The sequence below is a fragment of the Triturus cristatus genome, chromosome 6 (assembly GCF_964204655.1).
Source record: "Triturus cristatus chromosome 6, aTriCri1.1, whole genome shotgun sequence".
Lineage (NCBI taxonomy): Eukaryota > Metazoa > Chordata > Amphibia > Caudata > Salamandridae > Triturus > Triturus cristatus.
In genome coordinates, this window is record NC_140589.1 from 383,768,870 (window position 1) to 383,787,770 (window position 18,901).

Below are 18,901 nucleotides of genomic sequence, written 5' to 3' on the forward strand. Positions count from 1 at the left end.
GCAGAAATTGCTAGTACATGTCCTACCTTTTAATTACACAGCACCCTGCCCTATGGGCTACCTAGGGCCTACCTTAGGGTGACTTACATGTAATAAAAGACGAGTTGAAGGCTTGGCAAGGGATTTTAAATTCCAACTCGACATGGAAGTGTAAACTTCACACAAAGGCTCTGCAGTAGCAGGCCTGAGACATGTTTAAATTGCTACTTGTGGGGTTGGCGCAGTCAGTGCTGCAGGTCCGCTAGTCGCATTTAATTTACAGGCCATGGGCACATGTAGTGCACTCTACTAGGGACTTATATATACATTAAATATGCCAATTTTGTATAAGCCCATCAACTCATATTTAGTGGAGAAGCACATGCACTTTAGCACTGGTTGGCTGTGGTAAAGTGCTCAAAGTCTTAGGGCCAGTAAAAAGGATACAGCAAAATTAGAGGCAAGCATGCAAGATGTTTAGGATCACACCACCCTAAGGCTGTCAGGTCCAACAACAGTTATGTATGGCTTTTACACTACAGACACGGGTGACAGTGACACTGACCCCTCTATAAGTAACCATGGTTGCACAAATTCAATTATGTTTCATTATGGCAGAGTTTTATCATCAATAATCCATGGCATCATAAAAATAACTAACACAACCACATGTTTATCAAGAACACAGACTTTTGAATTAGGATTGAATCAGAAATTATTTTTTGGGTCTTTGTGCTTGCATTGACACCACATTTTTGATTAGTTAGTACTTCGTTCTTTATCACTTATCTCCCGATAGTTAATTACATGCATTTTTTAGGCTTTTTTTATTTGTGGATATATTTTTACATTAAAGATATTCCTCTGGTGTTGGACAATGTGTTTATCTGAAATGCATTGGGAATCATTTGAGAGATGATTGGATAATTTATTTGATTTATGAAAGAGAGAGCAGATGATATTTCCATCATTAACACAATGCAACTGATTTACTTGACAAGAATAAAAGCATTTGAAAAAAACACACATTCAGGAGAAATTAATTGTTGATAGGGTGTTTTGCCCCTCTCCACAGTGCGATCTGGGACTATAATGATATGAATTATAGCATCTGCACCCTATAAACAGTAACTTTGGGTAGAGGTTATAACAGGTTAGCACGTTTGAATGTTTTATAGCCAAAATGGTTTAATCACAGGCGTGTCTGAAAACAATTGAGACTATTTTCGGAATTTATAACCTGATTTTTGAAGAAAAATGGTTGAATTTTCAAAATATATTTAAAGCTGATACTTGAGTGATCAAATGCAAACTGTGCTAGAGAGACTATTACTAGGGTTATTAACTTGGTTCTAGGGACATAACTGCTATGGCTGTAATTGATTATGCATGTATAGGCATTTCACATTGACAAAGCATTTTTTGCATTACTGCTGGCAACCGTGCTCGATGCACTGAGGTGGTCGCTGCTGGTAATCGTGCATATGGTGGCCACTACTGTAATGTTGTCTGACATGGTTAGAATTACATTTCTAATATTATTAGTAGCTCAAGAGCATTGTCATTGAAGATAACTAGCTCCTATTAAACAAAAGGTTGGAGACCCCTGACATAGTGAATATTGATAGGAAATGTTAGTTTTGCAGGCATTAAAAAAGCAGTTCAGTTAATTATGAAGAACAAACTCAAAGCTTTGAAAGGGGGCCTATGTTATATAGCTTTTTGCCCTGAATGGACTGGTTGAAGAAAAGTAATACAAAAGCAGACAAAATATCTAGAGCTGTAGTTACAGTCAGGTCCCATTTAGGAGGATGCCAACTTTACTTAGAAGGTGATGTTTCGGCAACAGTGCAATAAAATGGCACTTGATGTAAGTTGTAAAATGTTGGACTGGCTTGTTATAGAAAAAGCACTTGTGAAGGCTGGTTACTTCAACCATTATTGCCATAATTCATTTTTTCCTAAATGCTGCTTTTCAAGAATATTTTAAGTGGGGCATATGATTAAGAATGGCTCCAGTGTTTTTTGTGACTGGTGGTAGCAGATTCTTCTAGCTTCATAATTAGAGGTAGGCCAGGGATTGAAAGCTGAAGCAAGGCTTGAACCTGAAGCCTGGCTCTGGCTCAACTCCAGGTCCTGTTGGAATCTAAAGTAGTTTTCATGTGTTTTTTTTGCTGCATACTCAGCTTTACCAGAGCTGGTACACCTGGAAAAATGCCAAAAAGACATGCATTCTCACGTGAGGGGTAACTCTTTATTTATCCTTGTTGCTTCCTCTTTATCAATCTGCAGCACACATAGAAAGAGGAATATGCCTCTCAGGATTGTTTTGTGCAGGAAGGTGTCCCTTTCTACCCAGAAACAATCCTGCATGCAACTCAGGCACATGGTGCCTGCATGCCTGCATTGGCGCTAGGCTGCCAAAAGGGCGCCAGTGCAGGGGAAAAACAGGAATGTGCCATATTGCCTTAAATACAGCACATTCCTGCCCTTTCCCTATCACACAGTGCAGCGCAGCAAAGTGGCACGTTGCTGCGCTGCGTGACAAGTTCAAAAATAGGCTACAATATATCCTGTGCCTATTAACAATGAATGTGACTTTGTGTTATGTAATTGGTGCTCGTGTAAAGCGCTCCAATACCTTCGGGTCAAGTTGGAGCTATACAGAAAATGTTCAAAGAGGTAATAACAAAGCATTAATATAAGGAAAGACAACTGGCTAGCCATTTACTCGATGATTGTATAAAAGGAAAGCTTTCGCTTTCAAATATATGAGTTCAGAATACCAGTTGTGCAAAAACCTACTGTGTTTGATTCAATAGACTATAATGTTGCTGTGTAATATTCTGGGCAATATAAAGGTGTTACATGACAAATGTCTTGCCTCTTAGTTAACTACTGATTCATGTTTTATAATGATCACTTTTAATAAGTACTTCTCAGTGCAGTGCTTTAATGAGCCATATTAATATCAAAGTTTCCACATGTTAAAAGATACACTTTTTTGGATTTTGGAGGAATGTATCATATTTTATGTGATGTTTATTGCACGATTTACATGGCAAACATTTTCAGGGATCGGTTTGTGCAAGGGCTCTATGAGCAGCGCCAGACCCTTGGCTCAGGTCTCCCTGTTAATGTTGGCTCTCCCACTTCTATACCTCATTGCTATTGGCTTTCCTTTGTGGGAAATCAGGGCATGCTTTGGGGGGAGGGTTTTGGAAGGTTTGTCTGAGAGCACACAGCCATCATCTGCATTCCCAAACTGCGATGTATGAGGAAGGAAACGGTACTGACAGGTCCAGGGCCATAACGCAAGTCCCTGAAGCCTGCATCTCAGGGGGCCGACAAAATTTCAGGGGGCAACCAGCCCCTTAAGAGGAATCCATTCAGACAAGGCAAATACATTGCTGAGAGACTAATAGGCACATGCATCAAAAGAAAAAACAGTCGCAAACAGGCAGATTCTCAGAATCTGCCCCTTTGCGATCGGTATTTTTGCATTTGGGATGCATCATCCCAAATGCAAAAATCGCAATTTAAGTAATCTCTAAATTGCCATTACTTAAATTGTAATTGCATTTAAGGAATCACAAATTGAGATTCCTTAAATGCAATGCATTAAAGTAAAAAAAACAGCGATTATACTAATAGGGGGCGCAAATTACCATGAAGTTGAACTTCATTGTAATTTGCAAAAACTTTGAAAAATGCACTTATGTGCATTATTCAAAGTTTCATGTTGCGCACACACATGCCCTTAAGGAATGTGTAGGAATCGCTATTTTTACAGCGATTCCTACATGCATAGGCTTTTGCGAGTCCTTAATTGCTATTCCTATATTATCTCAATTCAGTACTCGCAAAATCCTACCTTGATGCATGTGCCTATAAGAGCCCCCTCTTCACGTCCTGCAGGCGGCCCCCATCATTTTGCGTTAAGCCACTGGACAGGTCAGTTTGAAGTAAAAGGCCATGTTATGATAAGAGCACTTTGAATTCCTAGCTCTTTATTGTTGGCCACCGTGGCAACTGCATCAAGATCCTGTTTAATGCAGTGGCCTGCGAAGAGGGCGATGTCACAAGGTATGTGGCACAGAATGGGGAGTGTGCTATGCAAGCAGGATTGATATAATAATAATAAAAATAATGTGAAATAATCATATAGAACACGACCTATTTAGCTAATCTTTTTTCCTTTTTCCCCGAACATGCTTCTCCTATTTGTCATACATATTACAGCAAAAAAAATGTATTCAAGCAGGCCCCCCCGATGTTCATCAGCGATATCATTGTGCATGTCAAATGCAATTAGAGACACCATCGCTCATTTAATGACGTGCTGCGTTCTATGCCACGCGGTGCGGCGTGAGAGGCAATCACTTCACGTGGGTATGCTCTGCGCATTATCGGAGGAGAGTGGGCGCGACCTATATCTCACCACTGCCCTTGAGACTTATCGATCTCTGCTGTCTGGGCACTCTCACAGCCTTCACCTTGTCTTCCTCCGTGCCCCCCTTCTCGCAGAGACGACAAAGAGCGCCAAGATTATGCAAGCCCCTCGGCAGACTGTCGAGAACTGCCTCCTTGCTTTCAGGTCACACACTGTGCTTTCAAGAGCTCGCCAGCAGTGCCATCTGCTGGTCAAAGACCATTCCTTCACGCAAATGTAAAAGAGTCACAATAAAAGCAGGTAACATTTAGACAATGAGGATCGGTTTTGCAGATACAAGCACCTAAAGTAACCCACAGTAAATATTCATTTTAACTAGTGCGAATGACAATGCAAAACAATTTTGCAAGATGTATCTGCTTCCAGAAAATGGAAACGTGGAAACAAATGTTACACCTGTCCAGTTTGCAGAAATAATTGTTTCGCAATGGGCAGTTTAATGATAAAATAGACTGATTGCTCAACACGTGTGACATACATGTATTAATATTCGATGTGTAGGTGTCAAATAGGTATTAACAAAGTAATGGTGGTCTATGACCAAGCAATTATCTAAAGTGAGCAAGCAGATATTGCGATGTTTGTGCTACTCATGCAGAACACTGCCGCTAAAACGGCGATAATGGGCTTGATAATATGCTCTATGGAATTCCAATTGAAGCCCATGTTAGATGTGAAGGACGTCTAACATGGACTTCAATTGGAATTCCATAGAGCATATTATCAAGCCCATTATCGCCGTTAATTTTATTGCCTGGCTTGATAATATGCCCCTATGTTTTGTTCTTTTAAGCCGTTTTTTTTCCCACTTTTGTGGTGATGTAGTTGTGGTACTTTATATGTAAGCTTAACTTCAAATGCATTTCAAGTGAACACGAAGCCAATGGAATGCGCACTGTTGGTAACTATAAAAAGATCAGCGATAAGGAATAAAATCCATGTTTTTCTCCCATTTAATTTAGTTAGAATAATATTCTAGAAACGTTTTTCTTTTAACCCATAAACCATAAACAAAAAAAATTGGGGGCTCATGCAGTAGACAAATAAAAATGGTTCATATATGCTTGGACTGCGAATTGTATTGGCAAAGCTGCTTTAGTTATGTCCCCAACCACTTTTCCATTTTTTTTGTTCTGGATTATTTTCATGTTTGTTTTCAGCCATTCTTCTCGAACCTGTTCTAAACATATCACTTCAAACCCAGTTTATATGATTGCGGATGACCGTGCAGAAACCCAAAGCGCATTTCTGAAATCTAATGAAAAGGTTGAATCAAATTTCCATCACACACCACAACAGGACTCAAGGTGCAGCCTGCACTAGAAATTCCAGGATTTAACTGTGCGACTGCAGACGAGGCTATCCCAATTGCAGGCTGCGCACCATAAAAATGCCAACTCAGACACCATAGCCATTTTAAAGTCAAGTAGGAAACAAAGACTGTGACTAACAAAAAATGAATGTGTGTGTGTTCTCATGGAACGTAACTGGTGCTATTTAAAGCGCTCTGATACCCAATTCGGATTCGGGGCAAGTTCGCGCTATATAAAACTCTGCAAAAAGAAAAGAGATTGTCACTAAGTACGAGCAGCAGAGTGTTGTGCTCTCAACACGCTTCCACAGGCCAGCACAATTAAAAAAATATTGAGGATTTGTAAATATTTGCTTCTGGGCAATGGATGTCATCAAGAGAGACCTGCTTATAGATACAGGATGGCATAGTGGGAAAGTAGCAATGTGTAATCCGGCGTCACTATATAATGGGGTCGCAAACGCAGTTAAGTGAGATATTTCATATTTTTGAATCTAATGGAATGTTCTATTTGTTTCATTCCTAAAATCGCAGCCTCTCTGGATGTCCGATTGCTGCAGCTGAGAAGCTAGCTAAAGCCCAAGAGAAACACCAAACCTGTGACGTTTCAAAGTCAAACCAGGCATCAGACCGCGTTTTAAGGTATTGGATTATCCTTCTTATATTTGATTTCAGCAGCTAGCATGATAATCATTTCAATATTTGTGTTTTCTTTCCCTGTAACCCTACTATCACTATTTGTAAATACGTTGTGTATTGGCTGTGTTTTGAGCAATTCAGAATGTGTGATGAGATACCTATGGGTGTGAAAGGATGATAGCATAACCTGTTTACTCTGCTGAGGCGGATATAGGCATGATGCAATACGAAACATGGATCTAACTTTCTATTTTAAAATAAATTCCAGAATGAAATAGAAAACCTCTTGCATAATCCTACAAACTATAGAGGACAATCATAGACGGATTTGTAGGTCATTGGGGTCATTTTCATGTTAATGTTATGTTGGTAAAGCTCAAGCTAGCATTGTTTTCCAACATAAAAGTCCTCCAGTTAACAGTCTTTAGAAAGATGTTTTGAAATGTATCCAGGAAATGCATCTTTCAAAGACTTCAACATTCAGGACTAATTGAAGGCTCATTTCAGGGTCCCTGGATTTTGGTGTGGTAGCTCCGCCGCCCCTCTAAAAGTTACGAATAAAGGGGTGTTAGGAATGGAGTTTCTGGTTGGCTGAGGTATGCACCCAAGCTAGGTAGAAACTACCACTCTAGTCAGGTAAGCTAGATAAATAATAAAATAATCTCTGCTCACCCTCAGGTAGCTTAGCACAGAGCGGTTATTCTTATCTACAAAGGCAACTCGGAAAGTATTTGTGCAACATACACAGGTATAAAAATATACATTATACTTTTATGAATAAAACAAGACCAAAATGACAAAAATCCAATAAGTAGAACCGGAGCTATGCATTTTCAACTAATAAACCTAAAACAGTGCTGAGAAGTCAATTGCGCTAAAAGGTTACTTTAGGTTAGGCCACGCAAGACCAGGGTAAATCTTACTTTCATACTGACTGTGATGGAGCATGGACGGATATAGTTCCAAACAGGACCAGCTGAAGTTTTACCTTTTCAAGGTGATCGAAGTGCCCTGTTCACGGGGAAGACGGTCGCCGGGATCAAGTAGAGCGTCGTCAGCGATGATCCTGCAGGCGTGAAGTGTTAGTCGGACCTCATGGTAACATACAGTGATGCTCCCTGTGCGAAGGCACGATGCTGTTGTAGCTCACGCTGATCCCTCGAGCGAGCTGTGCAGTCCCAGTGAAACAAGCCATTTGCGGTGAAGAGTTCAAAAGCTTGATTTCAGAGAATCAAGAGTTGCAGATGATAAAAGCAGCAGCAGAACCCATTTCTGAGGCCCAGAGCTCGGAGGGCTTTCATAACTTGGAATGCAATGACCTTAGAAGTGGATTTTTTCTCAAGTAACGCAAATCATATGGATTAGGTTTTGGAGAGACCTTATAATTTAAGATTTTAAATATTCCCTCAGCTATGTCAAATCTCTTTTTGCCTCACACTAATCATATTTTAAAGGAATTGCAGGGCAATAATTGCACTTTCTTGTTACTTGAGACGAACCAGCTTTGTTTGAAAGACTGATGGTTGCTCTGTGTATGTTTTGCCCTGTTCATGACATGATAATTGAACATGGTCGAAACGCTGTCATCGCCTTCCTTGGCAAAAAAAATAAGAGGAAGCATTGAGTGTTGTTTGTTTTTTGTGATCCTACAAACTTGTTATTGTATATAATTTTCCCTTTTTTGCCAGGTTTATTATTTGTGTTTACACTTTAGTTTGTACTTTGTTATTGACATATGTTTGTGTAACCCTTTGAGCACCCTCTGTATTATTGTATATTTAAATTTTCTACCAATGAAAAATATATCTTTTGATAATAACTTTTCAAGGGTACTGAATTATTTTATGATTTTTTTAATGGGATCCTTTAATTGAACCATTTGAAGTCGCAAATGGTTTGTTTTTGAAATAGGAACCTGAACCACTGTAGCATTTACAGAGCTTGGAGGGGGCACCTCAAGCAAGGGTAGGATTCACAGAAGACAGAGTCCAGTAGCACCAGCAGAATTGTGGGTAATGTTTTATGTCCCTGAAACTTCAAAACAAGAAGACAAGCCAGCAAGTCCTTGAAGATCACTTGGAGAAAAGACAGAGTCCAGCTCTCCTTCCTGTAGAGTCAGAATGCAGCATGCAGCAGGGCAACAAGGAGAAAAACAGTATTTCCAGAAAAGCAGTTCAGTTGAGTCCTTTAAGCAGCACAGCAGTCCTTCTGACATAAGTTCACTTCAAGATACAGAAATGTCTGATTTGTGAGTTCAGAGACCCAGTACTTACACCCAAAAGTGCCTTTGATGTAGGGGGTGACTTCAAAAGAACTCTCTGAAGTGCACAGGTATTCCTTTCAACCCAGTCCTGTCTGCCAGGCTAACCCTGGGGGATAAGCAGTCCCTTGTGTGTGCACAGAACACTACATAATAAAGTGTAGGTGTCAGCCCCTCCCATTCCATGATGAATGCAGATGAGTGCTTAGAATGCAGATGACCCTCACGTTCCTGTATTTGTGACTGTTTTAAGGGAATGCACAAAGTGTGACAATCACTCAGCCCAGACGTGTATTGGAGACAGGCTTCAAAGCACTCAGGATTATAAGCACTGAGAAATATTCACTTTCTAAAAGTGGCATTTCTAAAACAGTAATGTGAAATCCAACTTCGCCAGTAAAGAGGATTATTCACCCCCCCCCCCCCCCATTCCAACATATCAAACATGAAAAAGCTACCCCTCTCTGATCAGGAATTACAGCTTAAAAGTATATTAAGGAATCCCAAATGCAGTCTTATGAGAGGGGTAGACCTCACAGTAGTGAAAAACTAAATAGGCTGTTTGACACTACCAGGACATGCAAAACATAAAGGTACATGTCCTACCTTTTCCTTACATAGCACCCTGCCATTAGCTTTACTTATGGCCTACGTTAGGAGTGGCATATGTATTAAAAGGGGAGCTTAAGGCTTGGTAAGTAGTTCTAAATGGCAATTCAAAGTGGCAGTAAACTGCACACACAGGCACTGCAGTGGAAGGCCTGAGAAAGGTTTGAAAGGCTACTTAGGTGGGTGGCACAATAAGTGCTGAAGGCCCACTAGTAGAGTTTTGAAGTACAGGCCCTAGGTGTGTTGATAACCACTTTATAAGGGATGTACCAGTGCAACAAATATGGCAATCAGGTATACACCAATGTCATCATGTTTAGGGGAGAAGCACATGCACTTTAGCACTGGTTAACAGTGGCAAAGTGCTCAGAGACCAACAAAAATAGTTCAACAAAAAGAGGAGGAGGAAGGCAAAAGGTTTGGGGTGACCCTTCAGAGAGGACCATTTTTCAACACCAGGGTACCAGTAAATTTGGGTGGTAGAGCAATCAGGGACTATGAGATGGATCCACATGGCCCTCTTAGAAATGCTGAATTATCTGTAGGATTGAAAATACCAGGCCCAATTCCATTGGTGGTTCCTCATTTCATCCCGAAAAGACAGGCAGCGCATCAAAAACAATGGTTCCGCAGAAGTCTGACGGGTTGGTAAATGTCATTATCAGACCCATCAGAATTGAAGTAAAACTCATAATGAGCCTCATCTGTGTCTGCCATTTGAGTATGACACAAGATGTAACTTTAACAAATATCTATCATTGTAACCCACTTGTAAATAGTTTCCTGTAGAGCTCATGTAGCCAGCTTCAAACTTCCAGAACAATACGTACAAAAACATGGGACCTCAAGATTTATATCCTGAACATGGACAGTCCATGAGAACCAAAAGAAAGACCCAGAAATTCAAATAAAAGGATGAGGTGACCTAGTTATTAGCTCAAACTGCAGCTAGTAATATTTGCCAAAGAAGTAGCAGTAAAAATAGACAGGACAAGCATGGTAAAATGTATAATGTTATATAGTTGTAACAAAGGAGATTTTCTGGTCATGATCCATGTAAGAAATTGGAGTATTAGTTGAGGGGGTGAGAACCCACCACAAATATTAATCACAAGCCTTGTCAGGAAGACCACTAGAGTCACTAATTAAACCTGTGCTTAACCCCATGGTATCCTGGCACAAAGCAGCCAGTCTTTACTTAGAGGTAATATGTAAAGATTTATGCAGCACTCAAACAGTGATAAAGTAATAAACACAATTAAAGAAAAATCCCAAACCAATTTAGAAAAATAGATAATATTTTATAAAATATAATGACACCCAATCTACAATGATCCAGTAAGGAGAACTGGAGGTATGAATTTGTAAAGCTTGAAGTAAAATAGCACCAAAAAGCACAGAGCGCCAACTGCTGTTATCTGGTCACCTTATGCCAGGTCAAAGTCAAAAGTTAAGGCTTACCGCAATGGAGTGCTTGCTTGTCTGATACAGGGACCAGGTTCATCCTGTGCAAAGTTTACCTTGGTACCCAGAAAACTTTATGGAGTAAAAGTGGTAGCTGACAAGCTTTCTATGGGGCAAGCTGAAAGGTGGTTCCGAAACGGGGCATGACAACAGCAGTTTGCTGAAGAGTGGGTTTAATGCCATCAGTGACAAAGATGGGAAAGCTCTAAGCAGATGAAGTCCAAAGTTTGTGCCCTGGAAGGCCTCACTGTCCATGGGTTGCTTCTCAGTATCAGTCTCAATCGCCAGATCTCTTTCTGTGGGACAAAGCAGCAACCTGAGGCCAAACGGTGATTTGATGTTGACTGCTGCGGTTTTGACGACAATCCCAGTCTCCATTGGGTCTATAGGCAGAAAGTTGGCAAACAGTGTCTAAGTTCCAGATATTGAAGTTTGAGGACAGAAGGAGTACGCTCTAACACCAGACAAGTGCCCAGGATGTGGGCAGCACCTCTTGGGAGTTAGGACTCACTCCAACAGAGGACACCTGAAGTGTGCAAGGCAGGTCCACTTAGTAATGTTCAGCTGGACAGTTGTAGGGAACGGTCCTCTGGAAGCCTGTTGTGTCCCTGTGTCTCAGAGAGGAGGTAAGCCAACTGACCCTAGGAGTCTCTTCTGGACTCCTGTGTAAAAAGGAAGCAGGTCCAGTCTTCCTTGAGGTTCTCCAGATAGAGGGACAACCCTTCTGATTCTTCACAAGTCCATGAGTTTTCTGACTAGGGTATTGGGGAAACCACATTTATGCCCTGTGCCAGTCTGTGGGAAACTCTTGGCCACTCCCTGACCAACAGGTTGAAAGTTTCCTGGGGCAAATCTACCCAGGTTTGCAGCACTTCCTATGCGTTTTACTGTAAACTATCCCACAGTGCCCCTCACTAACTAAATCTAACTTGTTAGATCCTTTATTCCCCTGGTCAGAGCTCCCTGGGCCCACCAAAAGGTGTGGGTATGATAATGGACAAACCTTCTCCTGTGGTGACTCCAAACCAGTTCTGGAAAAGCTCCCCCTCCCACTGAATTTGGAGTCAAGCTGACTAGCATGACAAAATGGAGGCGGGCCCAAGTGTGAACTACATCTTCCAGTGACAGGGTAGGAATCCTTTGAAGCTCAAGAGGGAGCCAGGCACAGCCCTTAGACCATCCTGCTGAAGAAAAACACCTCTCCACACACAAGCTCTTTGTCCACTTTCTGGGAACAATCTACATCTCACCACAGAAGTTTCATCAGCAGTGATGTGACACTGGACACTGTATGAAAGACCCCTTTTGGCTTAGGCTGGAAAATTACAACTTTTTAGAAGTGTCATTTTTAAAATAGTGATATAAAATACAACTTGACAAGTACGTTGGGTTTAATATTACTTTTAAAATGAGTCCTGGAACCATTTTTCTAGCTAGTCCCAAAGTGAAGATAAGCATTATAAGTTAATATAATGTAACCTAATGTTTTCTTATGGGACAGCCAGCCTTGCCACAGTATAAAATGACTTCACTGTCAGGGAAGGCAAAACATTGAATGAGTGTTGGAAGGCGGACCCCGAGGAGTCGGCGAGACCACCAAGGGGGGACCTCACACTGTACGAAGTAGCCGAGCGCTGCCGAGAAGTCTCCTGAGAGATCCTTCTCCTATCACGTACTAGCACAGTAACACCACCACACAGGACTCAAGGAGGTTGTCTCAAGACAAGCAATTCTTTATCAGCAATAAAAATGTTACGAGGTCAATATTTACACGAAGGGATCGAGGGATCCACCAAAAGTCTCAGTGTCTCTTTGGAAGGGTAGGGGTAGCGGGACAGTCCTCGGCAGGAGTGCGGTACGAGGGTACCTGGGGCCCAGTTCTTATCCTCAAGCTGGAGGACCTCCGGATCTCGGAGGGGTCGAGCTGCGACGGCGTCAGCAGGGCTCTGGCGGACAGTTCGGTTCGTGGAGAGCCGCGATCCAATCAGCAGGGCTCTCAAGATGGTTTCTGCTCAGCTCGAGCCGCGACGTCGTCAGCAGGGCTCCGAGGGAGGGTTCAGCGAGGTTGGGCCGCGACAGCGTCAGCAGGGCTCCGATGTTCCAGGTGGCTTCAAAGTGTTCACAAGAAGGAGCCGCGACGCAGTCAGCAGGGCTCGTGATGGTTCCGACAAGAGTTCTTCTCCGTAGGGTCAGCCGCGATTCAATCAGCAGGGCTCTCGACTCCGGGATACAACTGCCGATCTGTGGCGGGGTCGCCCCAGATATAGGTCTGGAGCCCTTTGATGTCCGGACCAAGGCGCCCGGTGGGGGCGGAGAGGCCGGGTGGAGGTGGCCAGACGCCCAGCAGGAGAGGCGCCAGGCCCCAGGGAGTTGCAGGGCGATCACGCCTCGAGAGGGGAGGACAGTTGGGGGTCCCATCGATACTGTCCTCCGCCGGGGGCGATGAATGGTTCCTGCGGCACCCCCTGGCCAGTTCGTGGTGCCTCGATGTTGGGGCTTCGCTGGGGTCGGGGCCGGGTTGAGCGGGGTCGCGCTGGCTGGTGCACAGAGTCACGTGGGTGCCAACAAGATGGCGGAGCCACGAGGGGTATGCGACCTCGTGCCGCTCAGGAGGAAGGGCCTCGGTGCAGTTCAGAAGGGTGGCCCGTGAAGGCCGGGGCGGGGAACGGGCACAATCCACGGGGGTAAGGACCATGCCACGAGGCCGGGTCCAACAGGCGTCCCCCCCAGCCGAAGGCAGGGAGAGTCACCCATCTCCTTGGGGATTCTCCTCGTCAAGGCGGAAGAAGCGGGACAGGCCGTCGGCGTTGGCGTGGTCATTGCCGGGCCGGTGTTCAACGTTAAAGTCCATCCCTTGTAGCGAGATGGACCACCGCAGCAGCTTGGGGTTCTCGCCCCGCATTTGCATTAACCACCGCAGGGGCCGGTGGTCGGTCTGGACCCGGAAGTGGGTACCGAAGAGGTAGGGCCGGAGTTTCTTAAGGGCCCACACCACAGCGAAGGCCTCGCGCTCGATGGTGCTCCATCGTTGCTCCCGGGGCAGTAGCCGTCGGCTGATGAAGGCCACTGGTCGGTCGAGCCCCTTTTCATCGGCCTGGGACAGGACGGCCCCGATCCCATACTCGGAGGCGTCCGTCTGCACCACAAACTCCTTATTGTAGTCAGGGGCCTGTAGCACCGGGGCAGTACACATTGCGGTCTTTAGGGTGTCGAAGGCTGCTTGGCAGCGGGGTGTCCAGTGCACCTTCTTGGGCTGCTTTTTGGACGTTAGCTCTGTGAGGGGGCCAACAATGCTCCCATAGTCCCGGATAAACCGCCGGTAGTATCCGGTGAGACCCAGGAAGGCCCGGACAGCGGTCTGGGTAGTGGGGGGTTCCCAGGCCTGGATGGCATCTATTTTCGGTTGGAGAGGGGCCACCTGCCCGCTCCCCACTTGATGGCCCAGATAGGTCTCGGATCCGTGGCCGATCTGGCATTTGCTGGCCTTGATTGTGAGCCCGGCCCGCTGGAGGGCGGCCAGGACGGCTTTAATGTGAAGGAGGTGCTCTGCCCAGTGGTTGCTGTACACGGCAATGTCATCTAGGTAGGCCGCGCTGAAGGCCTCAAGCCCGGCCAAAACCTTGTTCACCAGTCTTTGAAAAGTGGCCGGGGCGTTCTTCATTCCGAAGGGCATCACCCGAAAGTGGTAATGCCCATCCGGGGTCGAAAAGGCGGATCTTTCTTGGGCGCCGGGGGTGAGCTGGATCTGCCAGTACCCGGCGGTGAGGTCCAGCGTGCTCAAGTAGCGAGCGGCCCCTAAGCGGTCAATGAGTTCGTCGGCCCTGGGTATAGGGTGGGCGTCCGTCTTGGTCACTGCATTCAGGGCTCGGTAGTCCACGCAGAATCGCAACTCCGGGGGGTGGCCGGGAGCTGCGGCCTTTGGCACCAGGACGACAGGACTGGCCCACGGGCTGTCGGAGGGTTCGATGACCCCCAGGGCCAGCATCTTCGTTACTTCGGCCTGGATGCATGCCCGCACCCGGTCGGGTACCCGGTAGGCTCTGTGTCGCACGGGGGGGCTCTCCCCGGTGTCGACGTCGTGGACGCACCAGTGGGTCACCCCCGGGGTGAGGGAGAAGAGGGCTGCGTAGTCCTGCAGCAGTTGCTGGCAGTCGTTGCGCTGTTCCGGAGTCAGGGAAGAGGCGAGTTGGACACCCTCGATTGTTCCATCATGGACGTTGGACTGCAAGAGGTCGGGCAGGGGCTCGGAGTCGTCCTCGCCCCCCTCGTCGGTCGCCAGTAGTAGGCTCAGTTCGGTCCGGGCAAAGTGGGGTTTTAGCCTGTTAGCATGTAGGACCCGGAGGAGGTTCCGGGGGGACTCCAGGTCGACCAGGTAGGTGACGGGACTTTTCTTCTCCACTACCTTGAAGGGCCCGGTCCACTTGTCCTGGAGGGCGCCGGGTTCAACCGGGGCCATGACCCACACCTTCTGGCCTGGCTCGAATTCTATGGTAGAGGAGTTCCGATCGTACCACCGCTTCATGTCCTCCTGGCTGGCCTCGAGGTTGGCTTCGGCCAGGGCTCGGAACTTGCGGGTCTGGTTTCGGAGGGTCAGGAGGTATCGGTAGACGTCAGGAGGGGTGCCTTGGGGCTTCGTCTCCCAGATCTCTTTGACCAGGCTGAGCGGTCCGCGGACCGGGTGTCCGTACAATAGTTCAAACGGGCTGAACCCCAGGGACTTCTGCGGGACCTCCCGATAGGCAAACAGGAGGCACCCCATCTCCGCCTGAGGGGCTCTTCTAGGCCCTGGATCATTCCCTTTAATGTTCTGTTGAACCGCTCAACCAGTCCGTTCCCCTGAGGGTGATAGGGGGTCGTGAACTTGTATGTGACCCCGCACTGCTGCCACAGGGACCGCATGTATCTGGAAATAAAGTTTGTGCCTCTGTCGCTCACCACTTCGCGGGGCCCAGGGCGGTCTGGGGGTCCAGGGGCCCCACGATATCGATTCCGACCCGTTTGAACGGGGTGCTGACGGCTGGAAAGGGTTGGAGGGGGGCCTTGACCCGACCCCCCGTCTTCCCGCTGGCTTGGCAGGTCTGGAAGGACCGGCAGTGGTTGTCCACGTCTCTCCGCATCCGAGGCCAGTAGAAGTGGGTCACCAAACGGCTCTACGTTTTGTCTTGCCCCAAGTGTCCGGCGAGGGGCACATCATGTGCCAGGTTGAGCAGGAACTCCCAGAAGCGGAGGGGGACCACCAACACTCGGCTGGCCCCGAGTTCTGCCACTTTCTGCTCACTGTATATCAGGCCCTCGGCCCAGTAGACCCAGTGGGTGCCGGTCTGGTCCCCGTTGGTTTGGGCGGACACTTGTTGGCGGACCCCTTCGAGAGTGGGGCAGGACTGCTGCTCTTGTTGGAACTGCTCCCGGGTGGGGCCCCCTTCGTGTCGCCATTGTGTCAGCTCTGGTAGGGCGCACGGGGAAGCCATCTCTTCGGGGGAGGATTCACTAGGTCCAGGGTCGGTGTCCGCCTCCCCCTCGCTGCTGGCGGGAGGTGGTGCGAGCCCCTCGGGCTGGGCGGCCCCGGAGGCCGAGGATGAGCGGGGGGCCCGGGCGGTCATGGACCGGGTGATGGCACAGGCCCAGTCAGATAGTCCCAGCATTCGGAGGTGCTCTCGTCGCTCTACTTGAGCCCAGGGGGAACTCTCCAAGTCGTTCCCCAGGAGGCAGTCGACGGGGGCGTCGTCGCGTACCGTCCCCTTCAGCAGGCCCGTCACCCCTCCCCACTCGAAGGGGACCAGGGCCATCTGGCACAGGCTTTCGCTGTTGTCGGCCGTCCGGACGGGACACAGCACATTCGGTAGGATCTGTTCGGGGGTCACCAGGTGGCAGCGGACAGCGGTGACACTGGCGCCGGTGTCACGAAGGGCTTCGGCCCGTTATCCATTGACCGTGACCTGCTGCCGGTACTTCTGGGTGTTGCTTGGGATGGGGGTGCAGGGTACCATTTCTCGGCTACCCAGGCAGACCAGGGACATGGCTGCCGGCTCCCATTCAGTGGTCCCTCGGTCGAGGGTCTCCTCTTCCTCTTCTCCCAGGGCGGCAGCCGCCAACTGTCGAGGCGGGGGCCCGCCGGCCCCGTTTCTTCGGTTCAGGGGGCAGACCGGATCGCTGGCATAGTGTCCGGTTTGTTGGCAGCCGTAGCACGTTACTGGTGGCCGTGGTCCGGATCTGACCGGGGGCGCCCCCCTTCGGGCTAGGCTCGGGGAGAGTTGTTGCTGCGGTGGCCCTCGAGGGGGACTCCTGGGGGCCCCGGCGGGAGGGTCTCGGTTCCTGTTCGGCCCTCCCCCTCCACCGCGTTGGTGGGGGGGTCCGGTGGGGTTCCTCTGGTACTCCCCCATTGAGTTCCGGGGGACCCGGGAGTTGACCCATCGATCGGCCTCGACGGCGAGTTTTCGCGGGTCGGTCATTTTGCTGTCGAGGAGGTGCTGTCTCAGTTCCACGAAGCAATTGTTGGAGAGATGTTCCCACACGATGAGGTCGACCAGCTGCCCGTAGGTGGTTACTTTGCTACCTCTGATCCACCCTTCTAGGGCCCGACTGAAAAAGTCCACATATTCTACCCAGGTGGTGCTCGGGATTTTCTTGCAGTCTCTGAACCGCTGGCGGTACATTTCTGCGGTTAGCCCGTAGCGGGTGAGCAGAGCCTCCTTCAAGTGATCGTAGGAGGTCATCACCTCCTCCGGCAGCTGGAGCAGTGTGTCTCGACCCTCACTCAGGAACCGCCCCCACAGGCCCGCGCCCCAGTCTTTTCGGGGCACCCGATGAGAGGTCATGGCCACCTCGTAGGCCTTGAACCATTGTTGGATGTCGTCATTCTTGTAGTACTCCTTGACGACCTCTTTCGGGATATGTACCTTGGTCTCGGCAGGCGGTAGAGTGTCTCTAGTACTGGGGGCGTTGGTCCCTCCATTCTTGGCCTTGATTTCGAGCTCCTTGAGACTGCGCTCGTGCTCAAGGGTCAGTTTCTTTTCCTCCAACTCCCGGTGTCGCCTCTTCTCCTCTATCTCCTCTTGAAGTCGTAGCTGTTCTAGGGCCAGTTTCTTTTCCGCCAGCTGGAGTTCGCCGTCCAGCCGCAGTCGTGCGAGCTCTAGCTCGTGGTTCCGGACCTTCTCCCGCTCTCGTATTTCTTCTTCGGAGAGGCCGGTTTCTAGGCTCTTTCTTCCTCCTGTTGCCGGAGTCCATGTGGTTGACGGGGTCTCAGTCAGGGGTAAGGGACCTTCTTCCTGGGGGGGGCCTGCCCCGGCCTCCAGCCATGTCCTCAGAGCTTTCTGCATGTCCTCTTTGGTACTTAGGCCGGTGGTTGCAATGCCTTTGTCTTTGCAGAACTGTTTTAACTCTTTGTGCGTATATTCTTCCAGCCGTTCGGGCTGGAACTCCATTGTCGCGTTGTTTTCCTGGCTGCTCATGATTACTGTACGTTTGGATGGGTAGCTAGTGGGTACTGGCTGGTACGTACTGCGTTCGGCTCGGATCCCGTCGCTGGCCACCAAATGTTGGAAGGCGGACCCCGAGGAGTCGGCGAGACCACCAAGGGGGGCCCTCACACTGTACGAAGTAGCCGAGCGCTGCCGAGAAGTCTCCTGAGAGATCCTTCTCCTATCACGTACTAGCACAGTAACACCACCACACAGGACTCATGGAGGTTGTCTCAAGACAAGCAATTCTTTATCAGCAATAAAAAGGTTACGAGGTCAATATTTACACGAAGGGATCGAGGGATCCACCAAAAGTCTCAGTGTCTCTTTGGAAGGGTAGGGGTAGCGGGACAGTCCTCGGCAGGAGTGCGGTACGAGGGTACCTGGGGCCCAGTTCTTATCCTCAAGCTGGAGGACCTCCGGATCTCGGAGGGGTCGAGCCGCGACGGCGTCAGCAGGGCTCTGGCGGACAGTTCGTGGAGAGCCGCGATCCAATCAGCAGGGCTCTCAAGATGGTTTCTGCTCAGCTCGAGCCGCGACGTCGTCAGCAGGGCTCCGAGGGAGGGTTCAGCGAGGTTGGGCCGCGACAGCGTCAGCAGGGCTCCGATGTTCCAGGTGGCTTCAAAGTGTTCACAAGAAGGAGCCGCGACGCAGTCAGCAGGGCTCGTGATGGTTCCGACAAGAGTTCTTCTCCGTAGGGTCAGCCGCGATTCAATCAGCAGGGCTCT

The 18,901-nt window shown here is 48.2% G+C and overlaps 1 protein-coding gene across 10 annotated transcripts in view; it reads left to right on the forward strand.

The window, feature by feature from the left end:
* Positions 1–18,901, forward strand: part of MYT1L (myelin transcription factor 1 like) — a 1,127,044-nt gene that overhangs the window by 887,059 nt on the left and 221,084 nt on the right. For all 10 annotated transcript variants that reach the window (XM_085610775.1, XM_085610782.1, XM_085610783.1 and 7 more), the window contains one exon: positions 6,279–6,386. In XM_085610775.1, the coding sequence (XP_085466901.1) occupies positions 6,279–6,386 (108 nt within the window). The remainder of the gene's footprint in view (positions 1–6,278; positions 6,387–18,901) is intronic.